The sequence below is a fragment of the Habropoda laboriosa genome, unplaced genomic scaffold (genome assembly GCF_001263275.1).
Source record: "Habropoda laboriosa isolate 0110345459 unplaced genomic scaffold, ASM126327v1 scaffold486, whole genome shotgun sequence".
NCBI classification, from domain to species: Eukaryota; Metazoa; Arthropoda; class Insecta; order Hymenoptera; family Apidae; genus Habropoda; species Habropoda laboriosa.
Genome location: NW_017100724.1, coordinates 617,132 through 635,226, shown reverse-complemented (window position 1 = coordinate 635,226; position 18,095 = coordinate 617,132). Strand labels below are relative to the sequence as shown.

General features: G+C 36.7%; 1 protein-coding gene across 4 annotated transcripts in view; it reads right to left on the bottom strand.

The window, feature by feature from the left end:
• Positions 1-18,095, bottom strand: part of LOC108577103 (protein couch potato) — a 168,523-nt gene that overhangs the window by 36,377 nt on the left and 114,051 nt on the right. For all 4 annotated transcript variants that reach the window (XM_017940202.1, XM_017940203.1, XM_017940205.1 and 1 more), the window contains exons 4-5: positions 10,756-10,818; positions 8,422-8,563 (exon numbers count right to left, since the gene is read on the bottom strand). In XM_017940202.1, coding sequence (XP_017795691.1) covers positions 8,422-8,563; positions 10,756-10,818 — 205 coding nt within the window. The remainder of the gene's footprint in view (positions 1-8,421; positions 8,564-10,755; positions 10,819-18,095) is intronic.

Below are 18,095 nucleotides of genomic sequence, written 5' to 3'. Positions count from 1 at the left end.
TTTAAAAAAAAATAAATTTAATAATTTATTTTTGTGAAAAATAAATTTTTACTCAGCTAAAAAGTGATCAGAGGAATTTATGAATCTTGATTTATGGTTAATTTTCGTACATAATATAATCGACGAATTTGGGCTAGCTGCTGCATTTAAGAACGAAATTCTCAGATCGGCCATTTAATAGTAATTTCGAGGAAAAAGTGAATAAAAGTGTGAATCGATAAAATGGAATTTACGTTCTGCGGTGTATTACATATCGTACGAGTTGAAAGCACGTTTCAAATATCGTAAATGTAATTCGAGCAACGGTTAAATAAAATCCTGTATTCAGAATACACCTGAAAGTGTGTTTTAAAAACTCTCCAACATATTTTTACATTTTTGAAATAGGATTTATTCGCGTGATTTTTTGACTACTTTTCTAAGTAACCGAAAAAATTAAAAAGCAGCATTACAGTCTCTAAGAATTCCACCAATATTTCCAATCTCCAGTTCCCTCAGCCTTCCGTATTACGCTAAAATGGCTGCAATTTAGTACAATGGTTTCACGTTCACAAAACTAAGCACTATAAAAAAAAAAAAGAAATGTACACATAGTGATTAAATTCAACACGAACAATTTCGTGTAACGATAATAAGCCTGTCTTGCAAAAGACAGCGCAACCAGAAGATAAAAATAAACCAAAGCGTAGCTGTGGCAAACAGGAAGTCAAGTAGCCAGCAGAAAGTTTTATTCGCGAACGAGATCGTCTCAATTTATCGCGATTATCGTTCGCGATCGGCTGAATCATGCTCTCGCCGACTGTCGGGCACGAGGAGCAGCGGCGTGTTGCATTACTTATGCACCCAGGAATGCACGGCTGCGTTCTCGCAAGAAAATTGCACGGGTGGCTGAGTTTTCGCACGCTACAAGGTGAACTGTTCCACGTCGAAGGTTGTCGATGGATCGTTCGATACGCACACCAACAGCGGCGAATTTTGCGCAGCGATTTTAACCACGATCGATACCTGACCACGATATACCTGTGTGTATGTACAGTGGGTGATCAAATTATTAGAGCCACCTGTAAGAAACTCACGATTTTACATTGTAACGATTAATTTCCGGGTGAAAACCTAGTTATAGTGAATTCTTATTATTTTTATTATGAAGCGTTGATGTTTACAAATTGCAAACATACGATTGGGCGACACTTTAGGCAATATTATCTGTCATATGGACGTTATTTTGTGTCGGTACTGCAAATCCCTACCCGAGAGCCACGTGGTACAGTTTTGTTAGTTTATAGATCTCGAGGATTTCAATTTTTGTTCCAGTGTTTTTACTATTTATAATGCACAGTAAATTACTTAAAATGTATGGAAAAAAGAATCAAGGCTGCGACTGCAGCAAAAGGTAGCGCTACCAAATACTGACTTTATCGTTACTTCTGAACTATAGTTTTTATAAACAAAGTTTAACTGTTTCGTGTATCTTTAGTGAACATTGTGAATGAAAAATTATCCAGTGTGAAAACCTTGATATTGTGATTTTATTTCTAAACATAAAACATATTTCTCGTATTGTGGCTGTAATGATTTGATTACCCACTGTAGGTACATGTCTTATTAGAACTAGAATTTTCCAGCGTTAAATTCGTTTATTTATTTCGGACGTAATGTGGAACGTATTAGCATATGAGAACTCCTGGCCTCTTCGTGTGTGTGTGTTAAATATGAATAGGTTTGCTCATTAGTATGCTGGTTTAGGTCGAAAATATTGTCTGACTTAACTTTCGTTCCTCCTAAGCTCCTTAAGTTCACCCCTCGGGTACGTAAAATTTCGAATTACAGCGTAACGGTGTTCCCGTGGCAAAATAAGAATGAGTATTTATGAATGGAGCGTGTGAAATTTGTATTAATAATTTCGATCGAATTTATAACGGCGCGTTAAAACGGAGAACGTGTTATTTAAATTTCCAAGGAGGAAATTCTGTGTTTTACTCGTCATTTGTGATTTGAAGTTTTTGCTGTTTAGAAACTTTGCCATTGGAAACGTCGATACGTATTGCAAAGTTGCAGGCAAAAGTTTGTTAGTGAAAAATTTTCTTACGGTAATAAGAATAAAATGGTGTAGTTTTGCTGGTAATGTGTAACTAACGTAGACTTTTATAAGAATTTAATTACCGTGTTATCTGTGACGATGCAATTGTTAATAAATTAATTAGATTTTATGAAATAGGAAGACTGTGTTCTTGGTTCTTGCCAACAGGAAGTATTGATTACATCAGAGAAAGCTCGGTTTGAAGCCTTATAATGAAGGGATGTGCGCAAAGTTTTTGCAACATATTGAATCATTTAAATAATTATACATTCGTTATTTTGCTCTTAATGAATCTCTTACTTCTTTTATGAGATCGGTGTCAATAAGTTAGTTTAAAAATTGAAAATATTAATATACCTGTGCAAGTGATTCATGCTTTTTTACGTATCAACGTTCTATTGTTGAAAATTTATTTAAAAAAAATAGAAGAATTTGTGAAAAATATTCATACATAAAAATTGCGTCGGTAATTCTTACAAAAAAAATTGCTTCACACATTCAAATATATTTCAACTTTTATTTGAAGCAATATTTTGCAAAATTCAAGGAAAGTCTTGAAATGCAACACTTATGCAGGGCAGTTTGTGCAAGTTTTTTTAATAAAACACTAAACGATTATTTGGAATTATTTTTACGTGACTTCATGGTTAAAAAAAGAAAAATTTCAGTATGTAACATACAGGATGAGACACATAAAGTGTGACAGCTCGACATTATCGAAAATATTGGCGATACAAAAAACTGTTGTTACGAAAACCTGAAGTATTTTAGGAGGCAAATTTTGTCGCCTGATTGAATTTTTCGTATATGAAAGGACGAAGGAAATTTCAAGATCCACGCACTTTTTTTTTAAACGGAATTATATACTTTTCAATATTCCCTAGAATACTCGATTTATTTATCTTTTAGTATCACCAATATTTTCGATAACATCGAGCTGTCGACGCTTTACGCTCCCCGCCCGTGTACATACACTATCGCTACGCTTTTCAACAATTACCAGCCTCGTATAAATTCGAAAAACACAAATTCCGCGATGCCAATTAAAAAGAATTAACAAACCCATTTTTCACTGTAAAGCACAGTTTCTCCCGGCACAATTACAAGCAATCCACGTTTTTCATTCGGCCAAGGGGATGGAGCGGGGGAGAGAAGCACACAACAACGGTCATGGAACGCGGCTTTACGTCCACGCCCGCGTCCATTATATTCCATCGAGAGTTTCATATTGTCCGGAGCAATTTCTTTTTTTTCTCGCGTTGCTCTGTGCTTTTGCGTTCGATCGCGATGCACAACATACGGACAAACGATCTTCCGCGTGTGACTTTTATACCGGCCGGTGAATATCGGAATCCCTTCGATATTTTTCCGAACGGGGACGCAGCGGGAATTGACGTTTCAATTATACCCGTTGACGTTCCTTTTAAACGGGACGCTTTTCCACCACCGGGTTCACCTTTTGTTCTCAGCACCAGAAATCGTTTCTGAGGAGAAGTCCTGGAAAACGATTCCGAACAGATTCGTAACTTTCCCCGCTGAAAATTGGCGTAACACCCGCGGACAGAGACGTAGAGCTGTAACTTCTTACGCGTCGGAAATCGTGCTATTCTTGTTTTTTTTTTTTTTTTTTTTTTTTTTTTTTTTTGATTTTTCACGCGGGAAATTTTCAATAATCCAACACACTGCGCCAAAATTTCTGCGGTCAAGGCCTTGATTTTTTCTTGTCGAAAATTGGCATAACACTTGGGGATAGAGGCGTAGCTGTAACTTCTTACGCGTCGGAAATCGTGCTATTCTTGTCTTTTTTTTTTAGATTTTTCACGCGGGAAATTTTCAATAATCCAACACACTGCGCCAAAATTTCTGCGGTCAAGGCCTTGATTTTTTCTTGCCAAAAATTGGCATAACACTTGGGGATAGAGGCGTAGCTGTGACTTTTTACGCGTCGGATATCGTGCTATTCTTTTTTTTGGGGGGGTTTTACATGCGGGAAATTTTCAATAATCCAACACACTACGCCAAGGTTTCTACATTCTCGAGGCCTTGATTTTTTCTCGCCACGGTCGTTACTGCGCCTCAACTTCCCACACGCGGATCGACCGGACATGTTTTATTCACCAGCAGACTGTACCCTGTTCGGACAACTTCTTAAGAGGTGGATTTAACGAACTCTCGGTACTTACGAATCCGATTGTTCAACTTTGTAGATGGCCGTGTAGGTGTTACGGTTGATAGAATTGATTTTGGTGCCAGGAATTGATCGTTTTCGAAGATTTTTCAGGAAATAAAGAGAATTTTCTCAAAAATCAGATATTCCATTTTGTTCAATTTTATGTTATTAACTTTAGTGCGTTCTTTCGTTTGATTGTACACTTAACGTTCTTTGGGTCCTTTTTTACCCAATACACTACGCACTTAAGGTCTCTGGATCTTTTTTGACCCAGAAACCTTATGTGTAATAATTTTTGTTACGAAACTAGACAATAAACTTTTGATGCAATGTTAAAGGAACATAAACTTGATAAGAGCAAAAATTATTATAGGCAATGGGTCGAAAAAGACCCGACGACCGCACTATTGTTAAACCTCATCGACGTCCATTTAAATTCTGCTATTCTTAAAGTTACTGCATAACAATACCTTTTTGCTCAGTTAAAGTGCAATTTTTACTTTAAAATTAAGGTACAAATCGTTTTAACGAATTTTTGAATAATTAATTTTCAGAATTGTATTATATTAAAGCAGACAGTTGAGAGTTGAGAGTCAAAAGTGAGAACAGAGAGTATTGCGAAAGAAATACAGAGACTTTATAATTATTGAAATATATCTACACGTTATTATTCCTTAAATCACTGAAAAGTTGAACTATGTATTACATTAATTACCACAAACAAACATACCGTAAAATTTGTCTATCTGCACACTCGTGGAATACTAATAAACTTCTCCTAATTGATATTTTTTAACTCGCTTAAATGCTCCACCCAACGAGTTCTTAATATCTCAGAAGACTCGATTATTAAACTTGGTTGACGTGTTTCTAGATTGTGTTATTAGCAGAGCCGTGGAATATTAATGACTTTCCGCGGTAATTTTCTTTTTGGCGAAGTTAAGAAGCTCTATTGGATTGCGCGAAATAGATTATGCGAGAAAGGCGGGAGGGGGAAAAATAGTTAGGGTAGTTAATTGCATTAATTACGAAGCGCAAGTTGGTGGTATTCATGAGAAATGTACGGTATCGATCATGAATTTGAGGCGGCCCCCTTTACTGTGCCAAGAAGGGGTTTCTTTAGGGTAGTTCGATAGTTCGATAGCTCTAATGCAAGGCTTCGCGCAAGATCGCCGAAAATTTCATTGCTTGCTTCATCGAAAATGCAACAATCTACCATATTGTTCGAAACTGAATTAACATCATCTTGTTCGATTGAGAATTATACAATTTTCAACGTTATGCTACCTTAAATCACGCTTCTTCAGTTTGTTCATCTTTAATCCCAATCGTTAACTGTGCTTAATTATACCAATTAAGTATATTAAATTATACAATTTAAAATTACATTTCAATTATACTAATTAAACTTAACTCCAAGAAGCGCGAATATACCGCTTCGAATATACCTTTAATTAAACTTTCCGATATCTAGTGTATTTCTTCAATTATGAAACAACTTCAATGTCAAATTTTTCTAATTTCTATTTTTACACTATACTGTATACTTCTCCACTAAAATTTTCTCAACCGAAAGATCTAGCCAACTATCATTCAACAACAGTTGAAATATCTTTCCAATAGTTAAAATAATCACAAAAAATTTTTATTTTTACATTATACTGTATACTTCTTCCCTAAAATTTTCTCAACCGAAAAATCTAGTCAATCATCATTCAACCTGTTGAGGGGTTATATTAAATAAATAACTCGTGTGGAGAAAGGTAAATAATTATATTTTAGAAGATGTTCAGACAGATGTAGACAAGACGAGCGCACAATTAGAACTGCCTACAAAACGTGACAGTGTGCACTTTTATACCTGGGGTGTTCGCAGGTATCCCCAAACCATATTTATCGGACGTGTCATGAACCTACCAATATTCTAGGATGTCGATTTTTCTATGCAGTACTCATGAACCATTTTGCTTCAACACAACCAATACTTGAAATAATCACAAAAAATTGTTATTTTTGCATTAAGTCTACTATATACTTCTCTAAAATTTTCACAACCGAAACAATTCCTAAGACATAATTTCTCACCTAGCCAGATCCTAAACAATCGCAAATATCGATACTACATTCCAGAGTCTCGAACCAAGAATGAAAAAGAAAATAGAAAAACGAAAACGTTATCAAACTCGTACTCCTATCTCCCGCGGTGTGTACTACACTTCGTAAAGGTCCCGTAAATACAGGCAAGTGCTGTAAAAGGTAGCGCAACCGTGGAGAATTTGTCCAGTTCGTGTATCGTATCACGTCGATATCATTTGAAAATTGACGTGTTTATATATTTACACGACTACCGGTAACGATAATCGATACGGCGGCGATAAACGAGAGAGAGAGAGAGAGAAACAGGGGTTGAAATGGAACGCGTCGCGCAATAAGATTCACTATCCTGGCCCGAGTGTACGAGTGCGCCTTGTCCTTATTTCAACAAGTCGTCTCTTCAACGTACCGACACGAATGCATATTTATCGGTCGACGTAAAACAAACATTCAAAGAGGATCCTCCTCTCTCTCTCTCGAGTTTTACCCGGTTCTCCTTTTTATCTTCCCAGATCGAATCACATCGCATTCCACTAGACGCATCCTCGATTTTTCCTTCGTCCTCTTCCATGACCTACTCTTAACTTTTATTCCGAAGTTTTCTTACCCTCGATACCGATTTCAATGTTTAAACACATAGAGTTAAATATTCTTCCTTGTTTTTTCGGGGGATTTTGGGAGCTATGATTAAGACACTTTGTTATGGAAGATGCAGACGAATGTAACTTGTTTTTTCCTTTTTTTGGAGGATTGTGTACACTCTGTCCAATTTAAGAGTAACCTCGCTCTCGGACCGATTTTCCTCCGTTCTGCGCATAGACAGAGAGCGTAGCAGAGGGTAAGACGGAGAAGAACGTAGGCGGTTAAGTGGGGGTTTGGACGTTCTAGCCCTGCTTTAGGCAAGTCCCATGCGCGAAGCGAGGTTATTCTTAAATTGGACAGAGTATAGTTTGTTTCTCGTGGAAGTGAATTTAACAGTTACGTTCGACTGCACGTTTGAATGTTGTACGGATGATCGATAGAGTTATTATTGATGTCTATTGTTCCTGCAAGTATCCCAGAAAGAACGCGAGGAAAACGCATGCCCACACGTATCAAACAGATCGGACAGCGGTGGAAGTACGATAATTAATTTTCTGTGAAATTTCCATTGGTGAAATGTTCGATAAACGATGATGCACCAAATTGAATTGATATTAATGTCTTGGGTAGACGTTAGTGGTGATTTTAAATGGTAACTGAGGGAAAAATTGAAAATTTATATCTGGAGGCAGTGTATTATTTATAAAATTTTTCGAAAATTCTGTTCTTCAAATTCTAATAAAAGAAATATTCATTTTATGTAGATCACAGGTTGCAACTGATTTTAATTAAAGATTTCAATTCTCTACGGTACATTAATTAGAAAGGTTTGTTAAATTTCTTGGTAAATAATTTTTGAAAAATTCTCTCTTTCAAATCTGAATAAAAGAAATATCCATGAATTTACGCAGACTCGTAGAAAAATATTGTCGAGTAAATTTACACTACAATGTGCAATTTATCTTTAACAAAAATGAAATAAATCTTCACAAACCACAAATCTACAATTTATCCAAATCTACGAACTCGAGAATTCCCAAATTAAACACCACGATGAATTGAAAATTTCCTTAAAGCACCTAAAAGGAAATCTCTCTAATCTTCGATATCGTCCATTCGCATTTATCAAAATCCCAACACTCGATAACCCACATTTCACTATCGCCCCTTTTTCATCGTACTTCGACGAGCCGTCCGATGCCTCCTCGGTGATCGAACTATGTCAGACGGGGTTTAAAGACTCGAGGACCGTGTGGGTGTGGTGGTCAAGGAACGCCAATGAAGAGAGAAAAAAAAAAAAGAAAAAACTTGGAACAAAAATACTCGAAGAGATAGAGTAAGATATAGGTAAGAGATAAGATAGACAGTAGATAGATAGATAGAGAGAGAGAGAGAGAGAAACAACAGGGAGGAAGATACGTTGTAGTTCGGTGCAGTGGGTGAGAATAGTTGTGAGACGTATCCAGCGAGTGAACGAGTGGCGGTGCATACTTACGTCCAGTTAGAGGGTGCATCAGAGCAGGGTGCGAGGTGGCTGCTGCAGCGGCTGGTTGCTTGGGTTTGCTAACCTTTGTGTTACTTTTTGCAAATTCCAAACGTATGGTTTGTGGCATATCAGGATCGAATCTAACCCCCTGCTGCAAATAGATTCCCTAAATTAGTAAACCGGGAGCACACGTGGATGCTTGGATTTGGTGAGAGGAGAACAGAGAGAGAGAGAGAGAAAGAGAGAGAGAAAGAGAGAGAGAGAGAGATAGTGTGTTTCAGGGGGAATCACGCTTGATGTTCTACACAAACGTATTACGATTTGAACGAATCTTTAGCCTTCGTTGCCAGTTTGGTCGAAAGAAATAATTATCTTCTCGTTTGTAGTTATCGTGAGATTGTATTGGAACTTTGGTGAGTCTTATGGTATTTTAGAGTTACCGTTTTAATTTTAGTTTAGATTTAAGAGTTTTTTTTAGATTAAGAGTTAGAATTTTTTTAGATAAGTTTTTTTTAGATAAGAATTAGAATAAGAGTTAAATTTAGTTAGATTACTGCTTTAATTTTGAGACTAAGCTTGTTTTCGCTGTATCTCTCGAGGAGAAGAATTTTCAGTCCTTAAAACGGAATTTTTCAAATGAACATTCTTATTTCCTATTTTTGCAATTGTAAAATTTAGCGATTACAGTTTTTGTTAAATTCTACATTCCGGGGAAAAGAACTTTGAATCCTTCGAATGGAATTTTAGAAATGACAATATTTGTCTAATTATAAAATTTAGAAATTACATTTTCATCAAATCCTACATTCCGAGAAGAAAACATTTCTATCGAATCGAACACTTTCCACGATTAACCCTTAAAACCAAATTCTTCCAAATTTCCTCCATTCCGTACTCGGAACGGATCCTTACTCACCCCGTTTACTCGGTAACGGCCACTTAGGTAGACTACCACCGACATCGGATCACCGACTGGCAACGAAACTTTCGTAAAAACGATCCGTAAGGTAAGAGTGGCAAATAGGGGGATGAAGGGGGCTACTGTTGGTGACTGCATTACAGGAAAATTAGCACAAGATCGTGTACAGGTGTGTGTATGTGTGTGTGTTCACGTGTAAGGGGTCTGTTATATCCGTGTCCCTGTTGCTACAGTGGCCATCGATAGAAGTGGGTTGTTCGTTAGTCTGTTCCAGGCTGTTCTCAGCGAACGTGTCCATCCGACAAGAGGATGTTTCGAGTCTCTCTCGTACGTAAACCGGTTACACAGGGTTATTATAAAAGACATTGCAAGTTGCGTGAGGTCAGTTGCGGAGGTGTGATAAGAAAAATTGAAAAAAAAAAAAGAAAGAAAGAAAGAAGAAGGATCTTAATACGTGTGTATATCTAATGTATATAAGTAACGTGGGCTAGGAGAAGTACGATTAAACAGACATACTTATATATATACACCGTATGTAGTATCATCTAATGTATATAAGTAACGTGGGCTAGGAGAAGTACGATTAAACAGACATACTTATATATATATACACCGTATGTAGTATCGTCTGCGATACAGTTACATCTATCAAACGTACTTGTACAAGATCCAAATCTGTGGATTAAACGGGCAAACTCTCATACAAATGCACATTACGGTCGTTGTAAGAAACTTCGAAACTCGACAGGGCTGAGAGAGAGAAAGAGAGAGAGAGAGAGAGAGAAGAGAAATTCATAGAAGATAGAGAGAAAGGGGTAATTCGAGGAGAAATGGAGGGAAGTGACACGCTTATTAGAAAGCAAGACAACACTATATATATACCTATATATGTAGATATAATAATGTCACACGGTGCAACCAGCGTTATCACGATACGTTCATGGTATACACGAGGTAATCCGTACTACGATTTATGGTCCCAGGATGAGAGAAAAAAAAACAAAAAATCAGTAAGAAATTTTATGTATATAAAGATACAACAGAGGAAGAGAGTATGTGTGTAAGTAAGTACGTGTACAGTAATTGATAGGTAAAATAGCTACGTAGCATTAACCCGTGCCAGCTGGAATCTAAGGCAGGGTGTGTGTATTTTCGTATGTATATAATATGTTGGGGTAAAAAAAATAAGGGGAAAAAATAGATATAGAGGGAGGGAAGAAAACTGCGGGTCGTTCTTTGTACCTATGTGTATGTATATATATATATATAAATAGAGAGAAAGATAGGTAGATATAGATAGAGAGAGAGAGAGACAGAAAATATGTCTATAATTCTGCGAGGGAGCCCGCGGGAGCTCTCCCGTTTTATCGAGCTCTCCTGCTCGGCTTTTTCTCTCTCGATACCTACGAGAAACGGGCTATTACCTGCAGGTCCTGTTTCGCCGCCTCGGCACCGGCCCTCGTGTGAAAAGTCACGAACCCCACCGGCTGAAATCAAACGAAACACGCACATAATTTCGTCTCCTTCGTTGTGTAGTGTATTTGCTTAAGTTTAGGAATAATAGAAACGTCGTGTCACGCTTTAACGCGGTGCGTGACCGAAGAAAGCGTGACCGTTTCGAGGAGACCTCGAATGCGAGGGGAAAATTGATTTGAATGTTTAATTACGGGAGTGATGTATTAGGTCATCCCGCGAGTTCGTGTCCAACGTGAGAAACGTTTGATCGAAAATCCAAGGTAATTCTGTGGCGACGGTGTAATGGTTTTATTAAAAAGAAAAACTAGAAGGCGCTTACGCTTTGTTCTTTTTTATCGAATTTAAAGGTTCGTTGGATATATCGATCTGAATTTGAAAATTCGACATGAACTTATGGAATGACCTATTTACGTTAAATTAGTGAAATTTTAATCTTAAGAATTTTCTCCTTTTTTTTTTGGTTTAATGGAAATTTTATTTTTACCACGCGGGACCTGGTAATTTTATGTATTATTTAGGACTTCGGACCGATTTTTTCCCGAGTTTTAATTCAGCTTTTCTCAGTAAGGAGAATATTTTTAAGAGGAAAGCTGAGGTTAGGTTTACGATACGCACGTGACATCCTCTAAGCAGAGACGTCGAGGTTAAGAGTTAAGAGTTCACCTTCCTCCTTCAATTTTTTAATTTATTTAATTATCTAACGCGAGGAAAGGAATTAAGATTTTAATTTGGATTCGGGACTTTATTCTCTGGTTCCCGAGAGTGACTGACGTATCGCAAACCTGAAAGAAGACCAGATTTTTGGATAGCAACCCCCTGGGACTGGGGGAACCGTGGTCCAATTTTCTCGAAGATTAAGAACACGTGATTTCCATATCGTGCATGTGTCTGTGGTATTTACCCTGTGCTTGGGAAATTCGTGAAAAATTACACTGGCCTTCTTTTATTATTTCTCCCCTTTGAAAATCCAAAAGGATGTATCTTACATATACTTCCTAAACGAAATACCCAACATTTCTGAATCTTTGTGCTTCAATTTTAAATTGTATCTTCATATTCAAATCATACACATATATCACTGTTTTATTAAAAATTTAAGGAAGTAGAATATTGAAATTTTTATTATAATGTCAACACTTGAAAGACCGCTCACGATATTTCTTTTTTATTTACAAGGAAACCTTTCGCACTGAAAGGATTTCAAAAATTTTTTCAAAAATATTAAAAAAATAATATTCTTGAAAATATTGAAAATATCATACTCTGCGAAAGAAAAACACCACCTTTATGTAATTAGTTACAAGTTCTAAAAGGACGTGGATTTTTAATTTATTTTTCATTTTCAAAAGAGAACATCATCGGTCTTCGAGTAAAACTACAGGAAAATAGTGCGCGATCGTTCAAGCGTCAAGATAACAGTCGGTTTTATCCGAGCGAACCGAAAAAAATCGCACAAACGTTTAACTTTGTCGATGCTAACGAGAGTGGTCTCTCTGTCGTTCGATTTCTTTGACAAATAACAAAAAAAAAAATATACGTATATATTTGAAATGTTAGGATAGAAAAGGTCAGTGGAGTATTGCGGGCGACGAATCAGCTTGCGAGGCTTTAAATAGATCGAATAGGCTTTCTGGCTTGTCGATGCTCGCAAGTTCACCCCCGCTTTCCTAAGAGGGGATTCGAGAAGCCTGTAATTCACCGAGGAAACGAATTCACCGGGAAACGTATTGTCCGTTCAACGGACTTTCCACGGTGTAATTTTCCGAAGGAACTCGATAGAATTTCCACGCGTTCACCCTGTGAAAACCGATACCGGGTTTCGTTTAGATAAACATTTGTGGAAAACCGTGAAGTGATTTTATTCATTAAGAAAAGAGGCACGGGCAAACCGCGCACGGAAGTTTCGATCGAAATACACACAGTGAATTTTTTTTCCTGCTTTTTTTATTTCCATTATATTGTACAAATTGAAATCAATTTTCGAAACTTAACTCTATCTCGTCGCGCACCGTAACTTTACTTCTTACCATGTTTTATCTTTCGTAATCTTTTGTACCATTTATGACTGTTACTTTAGCGAGTGTAATTCATTCTGAATTGAATTATTAATTCTGTGAATTTTTATACAATTGTTATGTTCCGATAAAATTTCACAGACCAAGGGAGAGATATGAAAAATATTTCCAAAGCAAAATTTCCACTAAAATAATTTCAATTTTTTTTTTTTTGTTCGATAATGTCGAAAGGAAAAGAACGAAATAATCTTTTATACCATTTATGACTGTCACTGTAGCGAGTCTAATTAATTAGAACGCGATGAGAGAGAGAGAGGCCTAAAAAATCTCTCCAAAGTAAAATTTCCACTAAAATAATTCTAATTTTTTTTTTCACTTCGATATTTTGTGTTGCATATGTCGAAAGGAAAATAACAAAATAAAAATATATTCCATCTTTCCTTTCTACAATCATAATATTTTACACCATCCATGACTCACTTTAGGGTGTCTAATTAATTCCGCGATAATTCATTAAAACCTAAATTGTTATACCAAATTTCACAGACGAAGAGAGAGAGAGAGACTTAAAAAAACTTCTCCTAAGCAAAATTTCCGCTAAAACAATTACAATTTTGTTTACTTTTCACTTCGATATTTTGCGTCATATCGAAAGAAACCGAACGAAATAAAAATGTATTCGATCGAAAGCGAACAATTCGTTTAACAGCGTGTTGGACGAATATTTTTCCCCGGCCATGCGCTGTGTTCGGTTTATTTCTATGATAATATTGGCCTCTGTAACGATCCCCGGCACGAGATACACGTACCCCCGCGGTGGTGTTTTCTACAAATTCTTATCGCCGTTGCAGAATCAAAATCTGATAAGGTAGAATTCGCGGCGGCGCGGGCACACGCGACAAAGTGATATTCGTAAACGCGCTGTAAAATTACATCGGATGGATCAGATAGGGCTTGGGCAGGTTGCAAATAAATTTTATCACGCTCAAAAGGGATTATATAAGTATATGTAATGGAACGACAAAGGAATGTTCATCGACGCGTTTATTAATACGTGCCCGGGTTGCCTTTAAAGCACACCGCATCGTTCACGCGACGTTCGGTAAATCGAGGTAATAACTATCGCGGATGACAATGTAAAGCGTTTCGTTCTGTTACACCCTCAATTATTTTCCTTCGTAGTCCTTAGTTTTATCTGTATTTGCGAGTCACCCACTTTCACCATTACTCATACTGGACTCTTCACCTTTCAACTCTCCTGCATAGTCGCAACCCAAAGTCCATCTTCCCAGAACCCTTAAACAGCCCTATTTTCTCCATTTCCGCGTTCATTCTCTGTTTTACCATGCGCACGTCACGTAACGTCCAAATCTCTGTGAAATAAAGTTCTGTTCCTACGCAACGACGATCCTTAAGTGTTTTAATTCAGCGATACCCCAATATCTGCTTCTAGTTTCGAGGAATTGGAGCAAACCGGGCATCGCAGTTCGCATAGAAATTTTGAATTCAGAGTGGAAATCTTAGACCTTGCGATATGGTTATGAAATTTGCACGATATTTTTATATTAGTGTGAACAGAAATTGAAATTAAGATAAATAAAAATATCACAGATAATTCTCCGATAAGTGCAATTTTGTTTATATTCTATCGCTTTCCAAATTGCGTTATTATTTTTATTATGACAAAAACTTACTTCTATGCATCCAGGAAATAATTTAGAAAGAAATGAAGGCAAATTTTTTTACACCTCGAGTTGCGAAAAATATGAACGTTAAAGGGTTAAATGTTGAAGAAATAGTTTAAAAACACAGGTGATCAAGATAATCGAGGATATTTCACGAAGTGTGTATTTTTTTCTATTTCAATTATCAGAGAGTACAAACTTAGAACCGTCTTGTACACACACTTCATTCTAACAATAACCATTCATTTCTCGAATGGTCGCTCGAGTGTGATAAAAGGTCGGCGATATTTTTCGAACCTCCTTCACACGAGACACGCGCGAGATAAATTGCTCTGCAATTCGACGTTCTGTCGTAAAAAGAAAATTAGTTAAGACTGAGAAACGGTTCATTACGAGAACAATGAAATCGCTAAATTAGTTCGATTAGAAAAAAAATAATTTAATCAGTACTGTGAGAAAATCCGCCCCGATGACGGTGAAGCGAGCACCTTGAAGCCACGCCCAGCGCGCTCGGTGGGGGGTGACTCCGCCCCTTTGGGTCTTTCCCTGGGCCTGTTCGCGTAGGGGTGGACAGGGATCGGCAGGGCGACGCGTCCACACTCTTCACGAGACCCTCGAAGCATACTTTTGCGAACGACGCTCAGATAACGCGGATACAGACTTTTAATAACATATACTGTTGTAAAAACGTAGACACGTTTAATTAATTTTACGCCCACCCTACTCCGAGTTAGAGTACTTACTGACAGTACTGTCACATTTGTGATGTAAATTAAATTAATATAAATTTTCATATATTTGTACAAGTATTTTTCATTCAGGAAAAAAATGTTCTTCGTTCTTCGTCGACGTGAATATCGATTCCTTGCATTAACTCAAGCGAGATATATGTATATGTAGAGTGAATCGTGTGTCTGATTTTCGTTTCGTGACACTCGTAACATTCCCGGAACCCTTATCGAGACACGGAATTTCCGAACGTAATGTAGTGTTTCGTCGAGCCCATTTTTATCAATACGTCCATCGTGGTGGTCGCATGTAGGTTAATAGTTAATAGTTGCGTGCTGGTCGAAGGAGAACAATCAATTTTTACGTTTGCCTTTTCAACTTTTCCATGTGCATCCCAATGAACCACACGGAGTATTATTTTTATAGATGTCTCTTTGTTTTTTAATAGTAAACCGGTGTATATACGGTAAAAGAAATTGGAGTTATTATGAGAATAATAATATTTCAATATTTTTCTAAATATTTTATTTAACTGAAATTACTTACTTACGTGAATATTAAATAAGTAATGAAATAAAATATTTCTATCATTCAGTGTACTCGTTTATCGGTTCCTTTTTACGAGACAATTTAAATATTAAATACTATCGGTAAATATTGAAGAAATTAATCTGGGAATTTCGGTTCACATTTCATACTGCCATTTACATACAATATTAAATATTGCTAAATATAAAGAAGTATTAAAGAAATTAATCTCGAATTAAGAGAAATACAACTTTACATTCGATTATTCTTTTAACACTAACTATAAGCAACCCGAAAATCAATCTCCTTTATCTAATTAAATAAATAAAACAGAAAATTCTAAAATTCCATAAAAATTCGAGTAATTATCTTTCTCTCGCAAATATTCACTCGCGATCTTCCACGTCGCACACAATCTGCCGGCCGAAGTAAAAGAGAAGAACCGGTGACTGAAGAAACCGACTTGCACAACGCAAGCTCTGCGACGGAAAAAGCGCATGTACGCGATTATGCATGTAACTCTTGTCGCAAAGCAACTGCTCAGCGCGATTCCGCATAATCGAAGGGTTGGAAAATTACAATGTCGTCGACTGGCGTGGCATTTTCCAGCGAGCCTCGTAAGAAGAGGAGAAAAAAAGAAGAAAGAGGAGGAAGAAAACGCGAGTCCAAGTCGTCGGAATCGAAGCCGAACTTTTCCTCGAGACGCACTCTTCTATCCTTCGGTGGAAAATCCGTCTTTTTTGAAGACGAAGAACACAGTCGTCGAAAGTACTTGCAAATAGTACGAATTATATTTTGTACCGTTCTCTCTCTCTCTCTCTCTAGCTTTTCCTTACTTCGCCAGAGCGAATAAATTGCGTTCGTGGTTGCCACGCAAAATTGCGGTAATTCGCGAACCACCTTCATTTTTCCACCATTTAAAGTTCTCCTGTCTTCGTTTTCGACACTTCCAACTGTACGCTAAAAAGCGAACTGTGTTTCTCGAGGGAAAAAAAGGAAAAGCGACGAAGTTGTGCGGAGGCAAGAAAGATGAATTGTGCGCACGAGTGCAAGAAAGAAAGATGTAACTTTTGAGCGAGAGCTTCGTCGTTGTTCCAATTTAAGTTTCTCCTAATCTTGTTTTTTTCTTTCTTTTTGTTGTTTCTTGTTGTTGCCTCGCGTGCTTCGTCTTATGTGAGAAGACAAAAGAAATTGCGAGGATTTCCTTGCATAGACAGTGTAGCGAAACGTTATTCTTCTAACCGGAGGGACTTCAAAGTAATTTCTGTTTAAAGGGATGAACGTTGCGACGATATTGTTATGTGAAGTTCGCTTTACAGAAATATCCTGTTACGGTGTTTTTTGTATAACGGATAAACTTGCAAAATTTCAGGGAAGTTTTTGCAGGGAACGCTGGAGAATCTTGCAGGGAGTGGAGTTTTTGAGAATAATAAATTTCAATTTAGAGAATTGGAGTTTATCCGAAATTAGAAGTATTCGGTGCAAAATTTTTGAGAATTAGAGTTTATTGAATTGAAATTTAGAGAATTAGAATTTATCCGAAATTAGAAGTATTCGGTGGAAAATTTCTGAGAATCAGAATTTAATAATTTTAAATTTAAATAATCAAAATTTGATAAATTCAAATTTTCAGAATTATAATTTAATAAATTTAAACGCAGAGAATTAAAATGTAACAAATTTAAATCTCGAGAATTAGAATTTACTCAAAATTATAAATATTGAATGCAAAATTTTTGGGAATCAGAATTTAATAAATTCAAATTTAGAAAATTAGAATTTAATAAATTTAAATTTAGAGAATTAAAATTATAAATATTCAATGCAAAATTTCTGAAAATTTTTCGCACAGAACGCAGGAGAATCTTAGAGAGTGAAGTTTCTATTTGGATAAATCTCAGAAGAAGTGAAACTCGCAGATTTCGTATTAAGATCAAAAGACTCCTCGTTTACCTTAATCAAATTTAATCAAAGTCAGGAATACGGCGCAATATTTCCTCTGAATTCCTCACAAGGAAAAATGGTTCAATCTCATAGAGAGTGAAACTCGCAATCTTCAACGTTAATGGCAAGTGAATTTCGAATTGCAGAATTTATCTGGATCCGCAAAAGGAAAGAATGGAAAGTGGTGTTCGCCGTTCAAGCGAGTCTACCAATATCATTCCTGGTGAGAGAAAAAAGTGAAAAGAAAGCGTAAAATCGAAGAATTTCACCTGGAAGCAACAACCACAATTCCAGATGTCGTTACTATTCCTTCCTTCCTTCCTCTTTCCTCCTTTCTTTTTTTTTACTCTTTATCACATCGTTCAAAATCAGCCAACTTTAAAGTAA